The sequence below is a fragment of the Anabrus simplex genome, chromosome 2 (assembly GCF_040414725.1).
Source record: "Anabrus simplex isolate iqAnaSimp1 chromosome 2, ASM4041472v1, whole genome shotgun sequence".
In the NCBI taxonomy this organism is placed as follows: Eukaryota; Metazoa; Arthropoda; class Insecta; order Orthoptera; family Tettigoniidae; genus Anabrus; species Anabrus simplex.
The window spans coordinates 952,180,276-952,200,791 of record NC_090266.1 but is presented as its reverse complement, the minus strand read 5'-3'; the positions used below and the strand labels follow the sequence as shown (position 1 = coordinate 952,200,791).

The 20,516-nt window shown below is 40.2% G+C and overlaps 1 protein-coding gene across 1 annotated transcript in view; it reads right to left on the bottom strand.

Moving 5' to 3' along the window:
• Positions 1 to 20,516, bottom strand: part of LOC136863210 (leucine-rich melanocyte differentiation-associated protein) — a 148,576-nt gene that overhangs the window by 61,680 nt on the left and 66,380 nt on the right. The window contains exons 3-4 of the mRNA XM_067139580.2: positions 16,342 to 16,481; positions 5,084 to 5,207 (exon numbers count right to left, since the gene is read on the bottom strand). Of these exons, the coding sequence (XP_066995681.1) occupies positions 5,084 to 5,207; positions 16,342 to 16,481 (264 nt within the window). The remainder of the gene's footprint in view (positions 1 to 5,083; positions 5,208 to 16,341; positions 16,482 to 20,516) is intronic.

Sequence of the window (20,516 nt, the reverse complement as noted above, 5' to 3'; positions counted from 1 at the left end):
AGATAGTGGGTTCAAATTCCACTATCGGCAGCCCTGAAGATGGTTTTCCATGGTTTCCCATTTTCACACCAGGCAAATGCTGGGGCTGTACCTCAATTAAGGCCACAGCCGCTTCCTTCCAACTCCTATCCCTTTCCTGTCCCATCGTCGCCATAAGACCTATCTGTGTCGGTGCAACGTAAAGCCACTAGCAAAAAAAAAAAAAAAAGTGGGAGAAAAGAGGAGTCCAATACGCGAGTAAATATTGTATTCTTTTAACCACCTGAATTTATCTTTGTCTCGTGTCTCTTCCCTTTTCCTTACTTATCTGGCTTTCTTTCTATCCTACACTCATCCCACATGAAGACTGAAGATCTGTCAAGATGGCCCCACATTGAGCATTGATGCTTGCACTCCTGATGAGGCTAGGAAGTAGAAACAAGCTCATTGCGGGCTGAGAAGAGACAGATGTAGAAGACCTGGGATTGATGAGGGGAGAGTCTATTTATTTGAAGACAGGGAGATTGTCCTTGTTCTTTTGTGTTTCCATGTTTGTCCTTGTCTCTTATTTCTGTTGCTTCCTCTTCACACTGACCTGCCATTGTATTTGTCTTATATGTTCCTTTCTTAGTTCCATCTTTGTTTCTCTCTGACTTGAATATTAAGAGAATGGTAAAGAGAAAATACTGTATTATTTTCTGTCCAAAGTCTATTGGTCACATATGCTTTAGGAAAGTTAATTAGTCACAAAATGCCCTGCTGACTGTTTAATGTTAAATCAATTCTCAACAGTATTCCTACAATCAATACCTATCCAAAAAAAAAAACACCACTGCACTTAACGCCCTTGAAAGGGCTCTGGCCTGCTCAGCGACTGCTGCTCAGCCCGAAGGCCTGCAGATTACGAGGGGCCGTGTGGTCAGCATGACGCATCCTCTCGGCCATTATTCTGGGCTTTCGAGACTGGGACCGCCATCTCACCGTCAGATAGCTCCTCAATTCTAATCACGTAGACTGAGTGGACCTCGAACCAGCCCTAAGGTTGAGAGAAAAATCCCTGACCTGGCCAGGAATCGAACCCGTGGCCTCCGGGTAAGAGGCAGGCACACTACCCCTACACCACGGGGGCTGGCACAGTACCTATCAACCACTTTACAAAACCAGAAAAATGGATCTCCCTATCGTCATTCACATCCAGTTTCATCAAATCCCATTCAGCGAATGTCTGACTATTCAAATCTTTCAGCATATAATTTTCAACCCTCTTGACCTTAGAGATTCTGAAGTGGAACATCAACTGGTGCTTGGTCTAGGAAAGCACCTGACTAAAATATAAGGTAACTGTTCATTTTTTCCATTCTCTTGTCTCCCTTACCCTCCCCCTCCCATTACATAATAGCAGCATTAATTTTTCAATGGTCACCACGATCCCTTCACAGCCAATGGCTGCAGTCAAAATTGTTGGACTTGATGTGTTTCTTTTAGCACATACTCTATGCATGTTTCCCAAGTATGTTACAGTTCTCCATCTGTTTCCAATGAACAGCATATACATTTTGCTCTTGTTAGCTTTCTAATATGAACAATAATACAAGATACCAATACATCGAGTATGTACAACAAGTAAAATTATTTTCTTTATACATACATAATATATTATCATTATAGACTGTTATGCCTTTCAGCGTCAGTCTACAAGCCTCTGTGAATTTACTAAACGTCGCCACAATCCTCTATATGCAACTAGTGCTGTGGCCTCATTTAGTACTATAGCTCTTACCTTTAAATCCTTAGAAACTGAGTCTAACCATCGTCGTCTTGGTCTACCTCTACTTCTCTTACCCTCCACCACAGAGTCCATTATTCTCCTAGGTAACCTATCCTCCTCCATTTGCCTCACATGATGCCACCACCGAAGCCAGTTTATGTGTACAGCTTCATCCATCAAGTTCATTCCTAAATTAGCCTTTATCTCCTCATTCCGAGTACCCTCCTGCCATTGTTTCCACCTGTTTATACCAGCAATCATTCTTGCTACTTTCACGTCTGTTACTTCTAACTTATGAATAAGATATCCTGAGTCCACCCAGCTTTCGCTCCCGTAAAGCAAAGTTGGTCTGAAAACAGACTGATGTAAAGATAGTTTCGACTGGGAGCTGACTTCCTTCTTACAGAATACTGTTCATCGCAGCTGCGAGCTCACTGCATTAGCTTTACTGCACCTTGATTTAATCTCACTTACTATATTACCATCCTGGGAGAACACACAACCTAAATACTTGAAATTATCGACCTGTTCTAGCTTTGTATCACCAATCTGACATTCAATTCTGTTGAATTTCTTACCTACTGACATCAATTTAGTCTTCGAGAGGCTAATTTTCATACCATACTCATTGCATCTATTTTCAAGTTCCAAGATATTAGACTGCAGGCTTTCGGCACAATATGCCATTAAGACCATGTCGTCAGCATAGGCCAGACTGCTTACTACATTTCCACCTAACTGAATCCCTCCCTGCCATTTTATACCTTTCAGCAGATGATCCATGTAAACTATGAACAACAAAGGTGAAATATTACAGCCTTGTCTAACCCCTATAAGTACCCTGAACCAAGAACTCATTCTACCATCAATTCTCACTGAAGCCCAATTGTCAACATAAATGCCTTTGATTGATTTTAATAATCTACCTTTAATTCCATATCCCCCAGTATAGTGAACATCTTTTCCCTCGGTACCCTGTCATATGCTTTCTCTAGATCTACAAAACATAAACACATCTACCTATTCCTCTCGTAACAGTTTTCAATTATCTGGCGCATACTGAAAATCTGATCCTAACAGCCTCTCTGTGATCTGAAACCACACTGGTTTTCATCCAACTTCCTCTCAACGACTGATCGCACCCTTCCTTCCAAGATGCCAGTGAATACTTTGCCTGGTATACTAATCAATGAGATACCTCGATGGTTGTTGCAATACTTCCTGTTCCCTTGCATATAGATAGGTGCAATTACTGCTTTTGTCCAATCTGAAGGTACCTTACCAACACTCCATGCTAATCTTACTACTCTATGAAGCCATTTCATCCCTGCCTTCCCACTATACTTCACCATTTCAGGTCTAAATTCATCTATTCCTGCTGCTTTATGACAATGGAATTTATTTACCATCCTTCCCACTTCCCCAAGCGTAATTACACCAACATCATTTTCCTTCCCCCCATGAGCTTGGCTGTTTGCAACACCACCAGGATGATCTCCTTTTACATTGAGAAGATGTTCGAAATAATCCCTCCACCTCTCCAGTGATTCCCTGGGATCTATTATGAGTACACCTGAATTATTCAAAACACTGTTCATTTCCTTTTTCCCTCCCTTCCTAAGATTCTTTATTACTGCCCAGGAAGGTTTCCCTGCTGCTTGACCTAGCCTTTCCAGTTGCTTACCAAAATCTTCCCACGACTTCGTTTTGGATTCAACAACAATTTGTTTCGCTCTGTTTCTTTCATCTATGTACAAATCCCTGTCTGCCTCGGCCCTTGTTTGGAGCCATTTCTGATAAGCCTTTTTTTTACATTTACAAGCTGCTCTCACTTCATCATTCCACCAAGATATTCGCTTTTTCCCATCTTTACACACAGTTGTTCCTAGGCATTCCCTTGCTGTTTCTATTACAGCATCCCTGTATGCCACCCATTCACTTTCTATATCCTGAACCTGCTTATTGTCTACTGTTCGAAACTTCTCACTAATCATATCCATGTACTTCTGTCTAATTTCCTCGTCCTGGAGATTTTTTACCCTTATTCATTTGCAGACAGATTTCACTTTCTCTACCCTAGGCCTACAGATACTTAGTTCACTACAGATCAGACAGTGGTCTGTATCATCGAAAAATCTCCGGAAAACTCGTACGTTCCTAACAGATTTCCTGAATTTGAAGTCGGTTAAAATATAGTCTATTATGGATCTGGTACCCCTAGCCTCCCATGTGTAGCGGTGAATAGCCTTATGCTTGAAGAATGTATTCGTAACTCCTAAACCCATACTAGTACAGAAGTCCAGCAAACGCTTCCCATTCCCATTAGCTTCCATATCTTCCCCACATTTACCAATCACCCTTTCGTATCCTTCAGTTCTATTCCCAACTCTCGCACTGAAATCGCCCATTAGCACTATTCTATCCTTGCTGTTGACCCTGACCACGATGTCACTCAATGCTTCATAAAACTTGTCAACTTCATCCTCATCTGCACCCTCACATGGTGAATAAACGGAGACAATTCTAGTCCTAATTCCTCCAACAGACAAATCTACCCACATCATTCGCTCATTTACTTGCCTAAGAGAAACTATGTTGCATGCAATGATATTCCTGATAAACAGCCCTACCCCAGACTCTGCCCTTCCCTTTGTAACACCCGTCAACTACACTTTATAATCTCCTATCTCTTCCTCGTTATCTCCCCTTACCCAAATATCACTTACTCCTAGCACATCCAGATGCATCCACTTTGCTGACTCAGCCAGTTCTACTTTCTTTCTTCCATAAGCCCCATTAATATTGATAGCTCCCCACCGAATTCCATTTCGTTCGCCAAGTTTATTCCAAGGAGTCTCTCGCCTGTCAAATGGGAGTGGGACTCCATTACTCCCATAGGTCCGAGGCTTGCTTAAAATGTTCTGAGCTCGGTAAATTCATGAAGCAGGATGCTACCCTACTTGCACATAGTCCAAGTGAGGATCTCTCCTTGAACGGGTTATGGACCACCGGTGAATTGTATAGTCCTAGCCGCCTGAGCACAAGGAGGGCCATGACTCAGAATATGTCCGAGATGCCCACTCCCATTCCATAGCAACTGGTATCCCGACTCTCAGGACCACTTACTAGGCCACTCAGCCGTTGCCCATGGTTCACGAACTAGGACGTGACTACAGCAACCCACACCATGTACCATTTTCTTTATTATTTAGAGTATTTTAGCATGCATAAAAGGCTTCTTGGCTCTTATCATTTTCAGACAAGCTCCTTCTCCTTCCACCAAGAGACAATTATAATTAATCAATATAATTAATTAATTAATAATTACATGATTACCTCAGTATTTGGACGAATTACTTTCATGAATTGGCCTCTACGATCTGCTTCTCTTTTCTCTTCAGGGGTAACAGGTCGAGAATCAAGAAATCGCAGATGGGGTAAGCAGTGGAGAACATAATACCTATCAACATCATAAAAAAATTTGTGAAGAAAAGTGCAATTACTGAAGACCAAACATGAAACAAAATACATAACCTCACCTTAACAAAAATAGAAATTTAGGAACCAAATTATTCAGAGTTAGGAACTACTGTACTTACAACAATTAAAATCTCACCCTATTTCTAAGGCAAGGATGCTCAACATATGGCCCACAGGCCAGACTTGGCTTGCGAAGGCATTTTACGTGGCCCCCAACAGATTGTTTTAATAATAAGCTTAAGTTTCAGTTTATGCTTTTCGTAGATACCGAAAAACCTAGTTAATAAGAACTTTGTTGTAATTTATGGAGAAAGGAGATAAAACCATAAGAAAAACCTCTGAATTATAGTTTTCTTCTTGATGTAATGTTACTTTTACTGGGTTGTAGGAAAATTCTAAGAGCACAATTATTCCTACCTTAAAAGCAGATAAGGATTAGACTCCATTCATTTCTTGGAATTAGAGCTGTAGACCTTCCTGAAGAATGAAAGACCTGCTGCATTCCACAGGAGATTACATAGGTATATTTATCTTCGGACATCCACAGGTATTTGCCAGTTTACACCCGCAATGTGCTTTGGGAGGTTCATTGTGGTTTACTACTTTACTGTGAACTAACGTTCTTAGGAACTACTGATATTTAAAGCCATACTTATAGTTTATTTGTGAACGACAATGTCCCTTTCCAAACAAAGAAAAATGGACAGAGTGTGCCGTATTTTAAAGAAATAGAAACTGATAACTATTTTCATGTTGAAATGAAATGTCGTATGGCTTTTAGTGCCGGGATATCCCAGGACGGGTTCGGCTTGCTAGGTGCAGGTTTTCTATTTGACTCCCGTAGGCGACCTGTGCATCGTGATGAGGATGAAATGATGATGAAGACAGCGCATACACCCAGCCCCCGTGCCAATGGAATTAACCAATTAAGGTTAAAATCCCCGACCCGGCCGGGAATCGAACCCGGGACCCTCTGAACTGAAGGCTAGTACGCTGACCGTTCAGCCAACGAGTCGGACTATTTTCATGTTGAGAACAGTGGAAAAGTAATGTGTCTGATGTGCATGGAAAATATTTCAATTTTTAAGGAATATAATGGCAGCCCTGAAGATGGTTGTCTGTGGTTTCCCATTTTCACACCAGGCAAATGCAGGGGCTGTACCTTAATCAAGGCCACACCCACTTCCTTCCCACTCCTAGGCCTTTCCTATCCCATTGTCGCCATAAAACCTATCTGTGTCGGTGTGACGTAAAACAAATTCTCCAAATATTTTGCATTAAAATCAGGAGTCGGGCAGGGAGATTGGTGGTCCACCTTTACTTTTTAACTGTGCTCTGGAGAAGGTGATTAGAGAGTGGAAAAAATCAGACACAAAAGGCATTAAACTGGTATATCAGAAAGATAACATATACCGTATAATCTCGAATACCACCCACCACCGAATAAGACCCGTGCCCTTATTCTGAAAGAACAAAATTTTTTTTAAAAGTGAAGTCAAAATTATTTACAATCTTTGCTAACACACATCAAATGATTGGAAAATACAAATAAAAGTAAACAAACAATTTCAGAACGATATCCAATGAGTTCATTCATCATCGTCATCATCAGTACCAAGTTTAGAACTTTCATCACCATCACCTTCCCACAAAATGTCGTCCAATCCATAGCATTAGAAATGCTATTTTTCCTGAAGCTCTTCCGAATGAGGTCTCCAGGGATACAATTCCATGCCGACAAAATCACAGCAAAAATACAGCAGCTGAACTTCCGGGCGCTGAATGCGATCAGATGGCGTCAGTGTGTGATTATCAGCCGCCATCCATTCTGTATAGAGCTGTTTCAAGGCTGCTTTAAATGGACGATTCACGCAGACTTCCAGCACTGTAGCATAGACGTCATCCCGCCCAGAATGACTGCCAGGTCGGTTTTCCCATCCTTGATATGTTTCTTCACAGCATCTCTTGTGTGGCCGCGGTAACTGTCGAGAACAAGCAAGCTCTTTTGTCCCAATAACGCACCAGGGCGACGTTGCCAGACACACTTTACCCAGTCTTCCACAAGTGAACTGTCCATCCAGCCGGAGTTCTGAGATCTGACGATAACACCAGCAGGTAGATTTTTAAGAAGCATCTTTCGCTTGAGAACAATGTACGGCAGCAATTTGGTTCCGTCGGCAAATATACACAACATTACTGTACACTGTTGTTTTTCATTACCACCTGTTCTAATGGTCACACTTTTCGCACCCTTAACATTCACAGTCCTGTCCAGTGGAATTTTAAAGTAGACTAGCGTCTGATCTGCATTGCCAATTTGGGAAAGCAAATATGCATTTTCCTTCCGCAACCAAATTATGCGATACTGAAACGACAATAACTTCTCACAGTAGGCACCAGGAAGGCGCTGTGAAATTGAGGTACGCCTTCGTATGGTCTACCCTTTTGTTTAACAAAAATTACAAACCCATCTTCGGCTTCTGATGAACGTTCCTTGGCGATCTCTAATGCCTTTAGCGGACACATTTCGGTTGGCACACCATATCCCAATTCCCGCCTTTCTGTCACATATTTATAAAGGTTTTTTTTTTCAATTTATGGAAACTGTACACTCAGTCCACGAAAAGTTCTATGATCACCACTACATGTTAACAGCACATTTTTCTTCTTTCTCCAATCGTGAATACACGACTCGTCAATATCGTATTTTCTACCAGCGGCACGATTTCCAATCATTTTGGCTTCCCGAACTACTTTCAGTTTCTCACTCACAGTAAAAGATCACAAACACTTTGTGGAATTCATGTTGATACTCCGAGAACGTGTCTGAGTCCATTAGTGGGATCTTTCTTAACTAATGTAATATTGTAACTAATGTAATATTGTAACATATACAGTAGAACCTCGATAATTCGAAATCAGTTAATTCAAAATCCCGCCTAATTCGGAGAAGTTCTCGTTCCCGGAAACTTGAGATATAGTTTTGCATGTTATTTCAATTGTTTAATTCGAAATTCGGATAATTCGTAATTCGAAGTACAATGTTGGCCCCATTACCAAAATTCAGACTTTTAATTCGAAACTGTCTTTACATTTTAAAACAATAGTATGTTACAGAGTAATTTCAACTGGAAATTTATCCATTCCGCGTCATAACAGAACGCGCGTTCCGGAACGTGGAGGCGTAGCTTTCCGCACTTACACTCACTTCGGTGGGTCTACAGTGTGCTTCATGATTGCTAAGTTGAATGAAATCGGAATTCTTTTGTATTCAACCTTTTAAGGAACGCCGTAATATCACACAACAGGCAGTATGCGGGAAAACAGAATCCGCAAACACTGGCGATGCCGACAGTTGACGAAAAAACGTGGCTCATATAATACATTCGTAGGCAACGAACAATATTGTCATTGCCGGTTAAACTGCATTGCTTTATTTTAATGCAAGCCCAAACGGTCTTATGGTTTTAAAGGAGAAATTGCAAGTCGGGAAATCGTACAAGGGTGAGGGATGGGGTTATCGTAGTGGTGCGCTGCAATGCACATGGAAGCGAGATACTTTATCCCTTTGTCATAGGAAAGTTCGATAAGCTACAATGTTTTAAGGGTGTCGGGCACTTTCCATGCCAGTACAAAGCATCTAAAAATGCAAACAGTATAGAAATCCAAAAAATAATGCATCTGCACAGGGGAACCGGCATAATTTATCCTCGTCTTTGAAATGTGCGATTTTTTTTTCTTTCGTTGCGTGAGGTTATGTTTGTCAGTGATTTATCCAAGTGCATTATTTGAACATTGTAAATGCACCTTATTGGATACATTTCGGAAATAGTTTTTTTCCATGGCATTTGAAAGGTTTAAACTGTGAATCGAGGTGATTGTATGTATTAATGGGTCTTAGAATACTTTGTGACGCGGCAAGTGTTTATATTTCTGAAGTACGAGAGAAGTGGCGTGGCGGGAAATCGTACAAGGATAGAGTCATGGGAAAGTTCGATTTTAAGGGCGTCGGATACTTTCTGTGTAAAAACAAGGCATCTAAAATGCATACAATATAGTAATCCAATTAATAAACCACTTGCACATGGGAGCCAGCATAGATTTCTCCTCATCTTTGAATCGTGCTTTTTTTTTTCTTTCTTTCATTGCGTGAGGTTATGTTTACCAGTGAGATATCCGAATGCACCTTCTTGGATAAATTTTGGAAATAGTTCTTTTTTCATGGCATTTGAAAGGTATAAACTGTGAAGCAAGGTTAACTGCATGCAGTAACGGGCCTTAGACTATTTTGTAATGCGGCAAGGGTTGGTACTTCTGAATTGCGAATTGGCGGTTAATTTGAAATCATGTAATTCGAAGTCCAATTTTTGAGTCCCAACGACTTCGAATTAACGAGGTTTTACTGTATGAGGAAATCTACATTTATCTGGACCAGAGAAACAATCCAACAAATAATATCAATGAGCTTTCTGAGAAGTATAACATTTTATATGAAGAACTATTAAAAGCGAAAGTTAGGAAGAAACCCCAGACTCTAACACGTCACACGCTCGGTGACACTCAGGTTGTTCAACTTAGGACACACTCTCCTACTTCCCCTCCACACTCCCCGCTCAGCGTAGCAACTACCAGTACTTGTTTTAAAGCAGATGCACACTTACCTCGGTAGAAATGAGTCCTTCTCTGCACATCGGGGCCAATAATAAGGAGTAAGTAATACGATTTTATTACATTACATTATATTTATTTCATCTTCCATTTCACGTTACTTACACTTATATTATTTTTTATTTTTTCATTTTATTTCAGATAAAATTATATCCATTACCACATGGAACTTTACCATCACGGCCCCTATCTGACTTTAAATTCTGAAGCATTTAAATTTTAGTATATCATCTAAGGAATGCTTATTAAGTTTCAACAAATCTTTCACCAAGGAATACAAATCAAGTATGCTATTTACAACAAATGATATTTTAAGATTTTATAAGCAAAACTGGTATTTTCCAAGAACATCAACAAGAGAAATATGGACAATTTAACTGTTTTACCTGTCTTATGACTTACAATTTTAACAAAATTTGAAGATCTTATTTTAAATTGTCAAAAATGTTAAAGTGTCTTTTCCAATGTTAACATTTTTTATATATTAATGTTAATTTATTATTAGCTGATGATGTCCCTTAGGGGACGAAACATGTCCCAGATATTAATAAATTATATATTGTATTGAATAGGCGGACCGCTTAATTATAATATTTAAGTTTATCTTGAATATTCATTGATTGATTATAGTCAATACGGGATTAGTATTACTTGAAATGAAGCTGTTAAAGCTTATCACTTGCTCTGCACGAGTGTTATTCGATTAAATAAAATAATAGAAAGTTTCAGAAAATTGTAAACTTAAAGAGAGAATCACCGACATGGAACAGTACTCTTGAATAAATATGGTAGAAATCCACAGAATACCACCCACACCTGCCGAAGACACAAAGCAGTTCAAGAAATTGCTTGAACACTTCACATGCAGTTAAAAAATATATACAGTAGAAGTCCGCTATAGCGAGTGCGGCATATAACGATAACTCCGTTATAACGACGACTTTTTTCTGTCCCTTCAAAATTCCTATATTAAACTGTGTATCATCCTTCGGTTACAGCGAGAACCCTATCACTGGCGCATCCGTTATTACGAGTGATTAAGCGTGCGCGATTTTTCCGTTACCAATATTTATGCACCCCAGCGATGATATTGGATGCGATCGATTACCTTCGGCATCGTTTCCTCGCTATGTGCACTAGCGATTTCTCTCGTCGACATTCGAAGGCGATGTTGGAATTGATTAGTAATATCCGTCGACATCTGTTCCGTAAAAAAAATTCGAAATAAAAGAGAACATATTTTCGTAATAAATGTGTAAATAACGCGTCTGATAACGGTTGTTAACTCGTTAAAAATTAAGGCTGACTAAACGACTGCTTAATTTTGAGGCTAAATACCGCAATTAAGTAAGAATGGGATACACCTCGAGATATGGCAGAGTGCTTAATTGATTTCATAGGTTAGTTTGTATTTTGTCGCGTCTGGTTAAATTACGCAAAGGCTATTATGAAAATTTATAGCGAGTAAGGTATAATTCCTCTACCGGCGCTTGAAGTGTGTTTTCATCGTACGTATAGTACGGTTGAGTTAGGATACGTGACGCTGTTTGAGTAAGAAAACTGAAACGTTTGCAACAAAATGCGATCGATCATCTTCGGTACGGTATAATTTTCTCACTTTGTGCATTTGCGAGCTCTCTCGTTGACATTCAAAGGCGATGTTGGAGTTGATTAGTAATACCCATCGACTGCTGCTCTCTAAGGAAAATTTGAAATGAAAGAGTATAACACGTTTTCGTAATAAATGCGTAAATAACGTGGCCAATAGCATTTGTTAACTCGTAAAAATAAAGACTGAATAAACGATATCTTAAGTTTAATGTTATATACGAAAATTACGTAAGAATGTCATACATCTCAAGATATGGCAGAGTACATCACTGATTTCAGAGGATATTTCATATCTTCTCGCGTCTAGTTATGGCTATTTGCATGTAAATTATTCGCGAGGAGCTTATTTCTCTACATGCGTTTCAAATATGTTTTCATGATAGGCTACATATACGGTTAGGTTAGGTGACGCTCTTTGAAGAAGAAAGCTGAGGTGTTTGCCACAGAAATCTCTGGAGTGATACCGTATTTCTCTGAATCCAAGACTTTTTTCCTCAGAATCTCATGCGAAAACTCAAGGGTTGTTGCATTCGCGGCCTAACAGTAAGTTAATAGATACCACTGGCAACTACCATGGTAACCACGCTGCTTCTTTTCACACGCGCACAGAAGTCATTGACAGTTACCGACCGCCTCTTTACTACACATCCCTACCGGCTGTACAGTGTACAGTGCCTGTGTGTTTCTCAAATCTGCAGAATGGCATCAAAACATGCGACCCTTCGAATTCTTAGAAAAGCCATGGCTACTCAGTGGCAGAGTCATAACGCGTCTATTGTACTTCACGCTTAGTAAAATTAAGGTTTATAGACAGCAGGAATATTTTCGTGATGGATAGTCGTATTGTAAAGATACGTGGAAAAGGTATTGCCGGCAAATTTTTAAACGAGTTGTAGTCGATATTATGATGCCAATTTTAAGTTAATGTTTATTATTTTTGCTAGTTGTTTAACGTCGCACCGACACAGATAGGTCTTACGGCGACGATGGGACAGGAAAGGTCTAGGAGTGGGAAGGAAGCGGCCGTGGCCTTAATTAAGGTACAGCCCCAGCATTTGCCTGGTGTGAAAATGGGAAACCACGGAAAACCATTTTCAGGGCTGCCGACAGTGGGGTAATGTTTATTAAACACTCGGAAATGTAGAATAATTGTGCAGCCGCAATAAAATACGGCATAGGCCTAATTAAAGCCAATACAGTAGAACCTCGATAATTCGAAATTGGTTAATTCAAAATCCCGCCTAATTCGAAGAAGCTCTCGTACCCGGAAACATGAGATACAGTTTTGCATGTTATTTAAATTGTATAATTCGAAATACGGATAATTCGTAATTCGAAGTACAATGTCGGCCCCATTACCGAAATTCAGACTTTTAATTCGAATCTGCCTTTACATTTTAAAACAATAGTACCGGTATATTACAGAGTAATTTCTACTCGAAATTTAATTCTCCGCGTCATAATAGAACGCGCGTTCCTTAACGTGGAAGGGTAGCTTTCCGCACTTACACTCACTTCGGTGGGTCTACAGTGCGCTTCATGATTGCTAAATTGAATGAAATCGGAATTCTTTTGTATTCAACCTTTTAATGAACGCCGTAATATCACTCAACAGGCAGTGTGTGGAAAAACAGAATCCGCGAACACTGGCGATGCCGACAGTTGACGAAAAAGCGTAGGCACCCAACAATATTGTCATTGCCGGTGAAACTGCACTGCTTTATTTTAATGCAAGCCCAAACGGTCTTATGGTTTTAAATGGGTCATAGTAGTACGTTGCAATGCTCATGGGATGGAAGCGAGAAACTTTATCCCCTCGTCATAGGAAAGTTCGATAAACCACAATGTTTCAAGGGCGTCGGGCACTTTCCATGCCAGTACAAAGCATATAAAAATGCGAACAGTACAGAAATCCAAAAAATAATGCATTTGCACAGGGGGACCGGCATAATTTATCCTCGTCTTTGATTGTGTGATTTTTTTTTTCTTTCGTTGCGTGAGGTTATGTTTGTCAGTGATTTATCCAAGTGCATTATTTGAACATTGTAAATGCACCTTGTTGGATACATGTCGGAAATAGTTTTTTCCATGGCATTTGAAAGGTTTAAACTGTGAATCGAGGTGATTGCATGTATTAATGGGTCTTAGAATACTTTGTGACGTGGCAAGCGTTTACATTTCTGAAGCACGAAAGAAGTTGGCGGGAAATCGTACAAGGATAGAGTCATAGAAAAGTTCGATTTTAAGGGCATCGGGTACTTCCTTTGTAAATACAAGGCATCTAAAATGCATTAAGTATAGTAATCCAATTAATAAAGCACTTGCACATGGGAGCCAGCATAGATTTCTCCTCGTCTTTGAATCATGCTTTTTTTTTCTTTTTTTTTTTTTCTTTCGTTACGTGAGGTTATGTTTGCCAGTGAGATATCCAAGTGAATTACTTGAATACTGTAAATTCACCTTCTTGGATACATTTTGGGAATAGTTCTTTTTTCATGGCATTTGAAGGGTATAAACTGTGAATCAAGGTTAACTGCATGCAGTAACAGGCCATAGAATATTTTGTATTGCGGCAAGGATTGGTACTTCTGAATTGCGAATTGGCGGTTAATTCGAAATCACGTAATTCAAAGTCCGATTTTTGAGTCCCAACGACTTCGAATTAATGAGGTTTTACTGTATTTGCCGTTAGCGTGAAGACAAAGAGCTAAAAAAAATGCGTACTGTACAAAAAATGCATTCAGTGGTCCGTAACAAGGACGCTTTAAAGAAGTCGATGATGAAATTGTGAGGTATGTGCGCGAAAAACGCAAGGGCGGTTGGCCATACCGTGGCGCAATAAACTTGTTCGTTGACTTTCAACGTTCGCGATTAGGCCTATACATCGCTAGCCGTTGAATTTGGCTGCACCCGACAAGCGAGACGTGCGTGTAGCGGTAGCCGGTTATATCTGACGCTGCGTAAAAGTAACTGTTTTATAGACAGCAAGAATAATTTCCTGATGGATCGTTGTATTGTAGAGACGCATGGAATAGGTATTGCCGGAAAATTTTCAACGAGTTCTCTTCGGTATTATGATGCCAATGTTAAATTAATGGTCCTTAAATCTGCGGAAATAAAGAATAATTGCGCAGCCAAAAAAAAAAAGAAATACGGCGTGACGAAAGTCAATGTTCGGCGTCTAAAAATACTCTAAAAATGCGTAGGCCTGTATGATTTTACAAACTTCTTTTTGAGCCTGATTTAAATTTTTTGAAGGAAAAAGTGGGGTTCATCTTGGATTCGGAGAAATACGGAACTATATTTTTTTCAGAATGAACTTAAACATACACTTTCACGTAGTATCGGATTACGATACATAACAAACAAGTAAGCCGTAGTGTGGATATCATCTTCGGAAACGGAAGTTTTGAACAAACTGATTGCCGTTTCATACCGATTTTAAAGTGCATGAAGGGTTTTCCGACTTTTATACAAAAATCGGATATAACGACAGTTCGTTATAGCAAGTAATTTTTTCGCTGTTATGAATTCTCGCTATAACGGACCTCTACTGTATTAAATCCAATATCAAAGTAGTGTATATTAAGATTATGCAGCTTTCACAGCGGCCAATTCTGGAATTTAATAAAGAGTAGAAAAGAAAGAAAAACTGTTCTTACAAAAAATGGTATAAAATGGTAGTGTATTGTAAATCACAGGATATAGCCAATTGCTTTGCTGACTACTTTCAAGCAGTATACTCCCACACTATTCCCAACTACAATATTGAAATTAATAGTACTGCTTCTGAATGTAATTATTTTCTAAATTGTTTAGACTTTATACAGAAGATGTAGTTGTGACAGCCATCAAAAAACTTAGCAGGACCTGACGAACATCCCCCAAACATCTTTTAAGCTTGTAGAGAGTTATCTATGTAAACTGTTAATGGTAATATATAATCTCATGCTTAGGGCCAATACATTTCCCAACAAATGGAAACAGAAAAAAAATAACACCAATATTAAATCTGGAAACGTAACTCAAATTGACTACAAATCAGTAGTAGTTTCGTCATCACCAGCAAATATATTTGAGAGCATAATATACTGTCATATTTTTCAGCATGTCATGTTAATAATGTCACAGATAAATTATAAGTAACAGAAATGAACAAACAAGTGTAAAGATAGGAATTACGAAGAAACATTTAACAGGAGAATCTGGCTTTCTTCTTATCCCGCTTTTCACAGAAAGACTGAAGATCTGTCATAAAGTAAATTTGTGTCCTCATCCCGAGGTGGTGCAGCTCTTTTCAGGCACACCCCCAATGGGGGTGAGTTGCGTGTACCATTACAACCACATACCAGCCCTCCTGCCAGTTTTAAATTTCTGGCAGTACTGGGAATAGAACCCGGGCCCCTAAGGATGGCAGTTAATAACACTACGGAGGTGGAGAAGACCTGTTATGATGATCCCTCAATGAGTAACGATGCCCGCCCTTCTGATGAAGCTGGGAAGCAGAAACAAATACCTTGGGCGCTGAGAAGAAATTGAAATAGAAGAATTGGGATTAATGAGGAGAGAACCAATCTATATCAAGATGGAAGTAGGATCTAATGACCTAGATGTTAGGCCCCTATAAACAATCATCATCACTGAAGACTGCAGTGCATGAAGATACGGAGACTGTCTTGTCCTTCTGTGTCTTCTTTCTATTTCTCCTGCTTTCCAAACTGGCGTGTCACTGTTTATCCTATTGTGTGTTTCTTTCGTAGAAAAATTAGGCAACAACCACTTAACCGACTAGAGTAATATAATTATATCTAACAAAGCAATGAATTAATGCATACCTATATCTCTGATAGTCTTCCTCATCCTTGTCTGCATCAGACAGTTGGTTGGGACAAGCAACATTACCCAACAGACTTAGGTAATGGAGACAGGGAAGATTATGAGACACCTTTGTCAGAAGTAGTTCCAAGTTGGTGATCTAATGAAAAAAGAAACAGAGCATTCCATCACACTTTGCACAAGGGCCAGTTAAAAGTGAATTCATTCCAAAATCTACAAATACAAGGCACACTAAATATATTGGAAATACACACAGTTTCTATAGTTTATTATTTAATCATTAAATCTGAAAGTTCTTATAATAATACCTCCAATAGGAAACTCATCAAGCAAAACATAAAACATTCTTTATGATCACAGTAGAATCCTTCAAAAGCATATATTTTCATGTCAATCATACAAGTATACAGTAATTAAAATTTTAATAATTTTTCTATTCAGGTAAGTAATGTAAGGATATCATAGAACTGTGCATGCAATACCCAAACATAACACAAGTTTGCATGAACTACATCCATTTCAAAATGACTGCAATTAATGAAAGAACCTACAGTTTTTTCCACAGAACCACTTCTATGAACTACTGATACCACAGAGCATTTAATTTTCAATTTGGTGTACGTAACTATGACGTGTTGGCAGGGTAAATAATAAAGACAACCTGGTAGCATTCTACTTCTAAAATTTATTAGGTAATTACTAAAACTACACATTAATATACCAGATTGCTGAGAACACAACTTACAGTATAGGACACACAGTTACACAATTCGTGCTCTCTCTCTAGTATCTCACTGTTCATTCACACCAATACATACATACATACATACATACATACATACATACATACATACATACATACATACATACATACATACTACGGTCACTCGCACTACAGTCCCACTCAGTCACACAATCCTCTCGCTGCCAGTGTCACAGCCCACGCATGACAGTCTCGCAGCTCAGGATGATGCTCGCTGTCCGCACTCTCCAGTAGAACTCTGTTAACAGCCCCGTGCTGACATTCCAGTGTTCTCTTCCACACTATACTGCAACACCCTATGTTCATCTCCAACAGCTGCTCCAAGAGACACACAAACACGCTGCTGCTCTCCACCCAGGCTGTCCTCATACTCGGCCACTAAATGACATAGCTCAGTCTGAGCTCACCTGTGACTGCGGCATTCTTCGGTCTCCCCTGCTCACATGGAGTCCATACACTGACTGAACTACACCAACTCCAACTCCTGGAAAGTTACTCCTGTCTTATATGCCTAGGCCAGTCATTCCAGAACAGTCCAGATGCTGGATGTATCCAGAAAACTCACGAGGTTGAAAACTCCAGGTTAATTGTCTCGTACTTTCCATAGTCCTTACGCCGTGCCAACACGGGCGGAAGACAGACGGGGGTCGGCCTAGTACCTAAACCTTGTTCATCATTGGTGCGTTCGAAGAGTAAGCGGGCTGACCAAAGTGGCAGACGGATGCTATAACCATTACACTGTCCCCTCCTTAAGGCTGCTCATCCCAAAGCTGCTCCACAACACAGTACCAGGCAGTTTGATCGCGCGGCCACCGCCTTCCCATGGATAATCCGCTGGGTCCGGTTGACGGTGCCCTCATTTCCGGTGATTACGATCCACAGTGCCTCGCGTGGCAGCCAAGACTCCGGAACATGCTCTTCGTCTACACCCCCGTCTACCTCCAGAACCTGAGCACCTTCGTAATCCTCCACTGTGGTGCACGCGACTGGCTCACTCGTCCCAGATTTGGCCCTGCTGAATGTTTTCATCTTCCGAGGTGCCGAATTTTATGTTCGCACCAGCATGCAGCTTCGTGCTGGAATGAGTGCTCTGGTCAGGTGGTACCCTCATTTGCTGGTCATCAGTTCGGACTCCACTGATGCTTCGTTTCCTAGAGGGGGTCCCTCCAGCTGTGTCATTGCTATCGTTGTGTCCATATACTTGGTTACTGTCAGATCCTCCTCGTGGTTCTATTCCCTGCTGAGCATCCTCCATGGATCTCGGCGCCGTGTATCTTACCGTGGACGTCAGCTTGGCATCACCTCGGGGTGGCTCATCCACAAGCACGTCATCTGGTTGCTCGATCTCGGCATCGAACTCCCGCGGCGTGCTGAATCCTCTACTGCAGCTGGACTCGTTAGGCGGTTTTCAGTCGGTGGACACCGCAGCACCCGTTGAGCACTCCCACAACCCCCTCGTAGGTTGAACATGGCTAGGGACTGCGTCGTACTTCCACCTTCTGTCCATGTAGTCCAACGACTGGGTATTCAGATCCTTCCTCTGATTAGTATTTACAATTCTTGTATTTATTATCCACACCAATTCAATACATAAAATGTTTATTAAGCGACTGCAGCTATCGAGCTCGGTAATAAATAATTTTAACTGTTAGTTATTTTCTAATTTTGAAAAAAATACAAAAGATGTTACAGCAATAAAAAACATGGAAAAAAATTAGAAAGTTAAAACTATGGAAGATTTTAAAGCATTTCTGATGATGTTATAAATACAAGATATGAAACTAGAGAGAATGACGGGCTTATTTCTTAAGTGATGCAACTTCAAGAAATAATAATTTTCAGGAAATGTTATTTTTTAATAAATGGATTGCTAATAAGGAAGAGACTTCATATTTTCTATCCTGGACTTCAGGGTTGGTTTGAGGTCCACTCAACCTACGTGATTACAACTGAGGAGCTATCTGATGGTGAAAACACACATTCATTTATTTAAACACTTTTAACACTAGATTACTAACCTCACCCAAACCGACATTATCACTAACCATTCGCCTGTGGGACTACGCAAATATCTGCAATTATTACCTCTCTCCACATGAAAATGAAAACCCACAACCTATTTTCTGATTCACATAATAGAAGAAAACCAAAACTTAATAATACACATATACAAGCACACTTTTCTATTTCCTAAGTCTTAAAAGTAATTACCACATGGAAAACACTTGTTTGATTCTTTGTCACTACACCCATATCGACTGTAAATATTACTCCAAGAAAACATCACTTTCAATACATTCAAATGAGAAAATCGCACAAATTTCCTTCCTTTCACTCTGTTCTGGATTCAATCTCTCTACCACTGCATCTTCCCCAAAAGCATCAATCAGAATCACACCTAAAGACTAAGGAAAATCTTCACAGCGAAATATAACACAGGGTCATGTTTTTACCACCAGCTTGGTTGTCAAGTGCATCTGTATCCTACTTTAAGCAAGTCCGACTAATATTTCTGAATGATGATTCACTCTAAGGTCTTTCTATGTGATCTTAACAACATACATATCACTTGAACATTGTACACAAGTGTTAGATCTGTGGTCACCACATACTGCCTGACATCAAACAGTGCAAAAGAAGCGCGTCATTCTCCGCAACTTTCAAGGACAGAAGGTGCATATTTTCTTCTTGTGAAGTTGCTGTTCTTCAGGTTTGCATACTTCTGCATTTACATTAAGAACTTCTCCTATCATTGCTCTCAACAGCTGCTGCAAAGTTGGCTGCGTAAGCCAGCGCCGAAGGTGAGGTGCTATCAGATCATCGCTCAGCAACTGTGCATAGGCCCTTTACGAGACTGGATTTTTTCCTTTCATCAGAATACTGTGGCAGTGTATTATATAGCCATTCACAAGTAACATGTTGATCACGTTGAAAAATATGCACAGAGGTCAGTGTTGGGTCTTTCTTTTACAATCCAGGCTGCTGCACATTTGGTTGAAGGAATCGGTTGCACCTTTCATGTCATTATAGAAGAATATTGTTGTATGTCCTCCACTCTCCCCGCTCAGCGCCTGCCAGCCGCACGCCGCCAGCATGTATATTTCGAGACTCGACGCGCAGCCTTCAGTGCGCGTGCCTGTACCGTCGAGTGCACTATAAAAGGAGCTCCCTGCCTGTCACTCTCCAGGATTCTCCCCGGTGTCCTGCTCCAGAATACACTGTACGTCGAACACGGAGTCTACTCCTCTTAAAAATGTGTCTCGACCAGGTGGACTGAATTCTGGTAGTATGAGGTTTCACCTCAGGTCATTGCTCCAATTTCCCGTTCCTTCATTCCAGTCGAGCCCCAATGCTGTACTCTACACATCCACAATCTCACTCAGGCTCCGACACACAAATTAGATTCTCTAA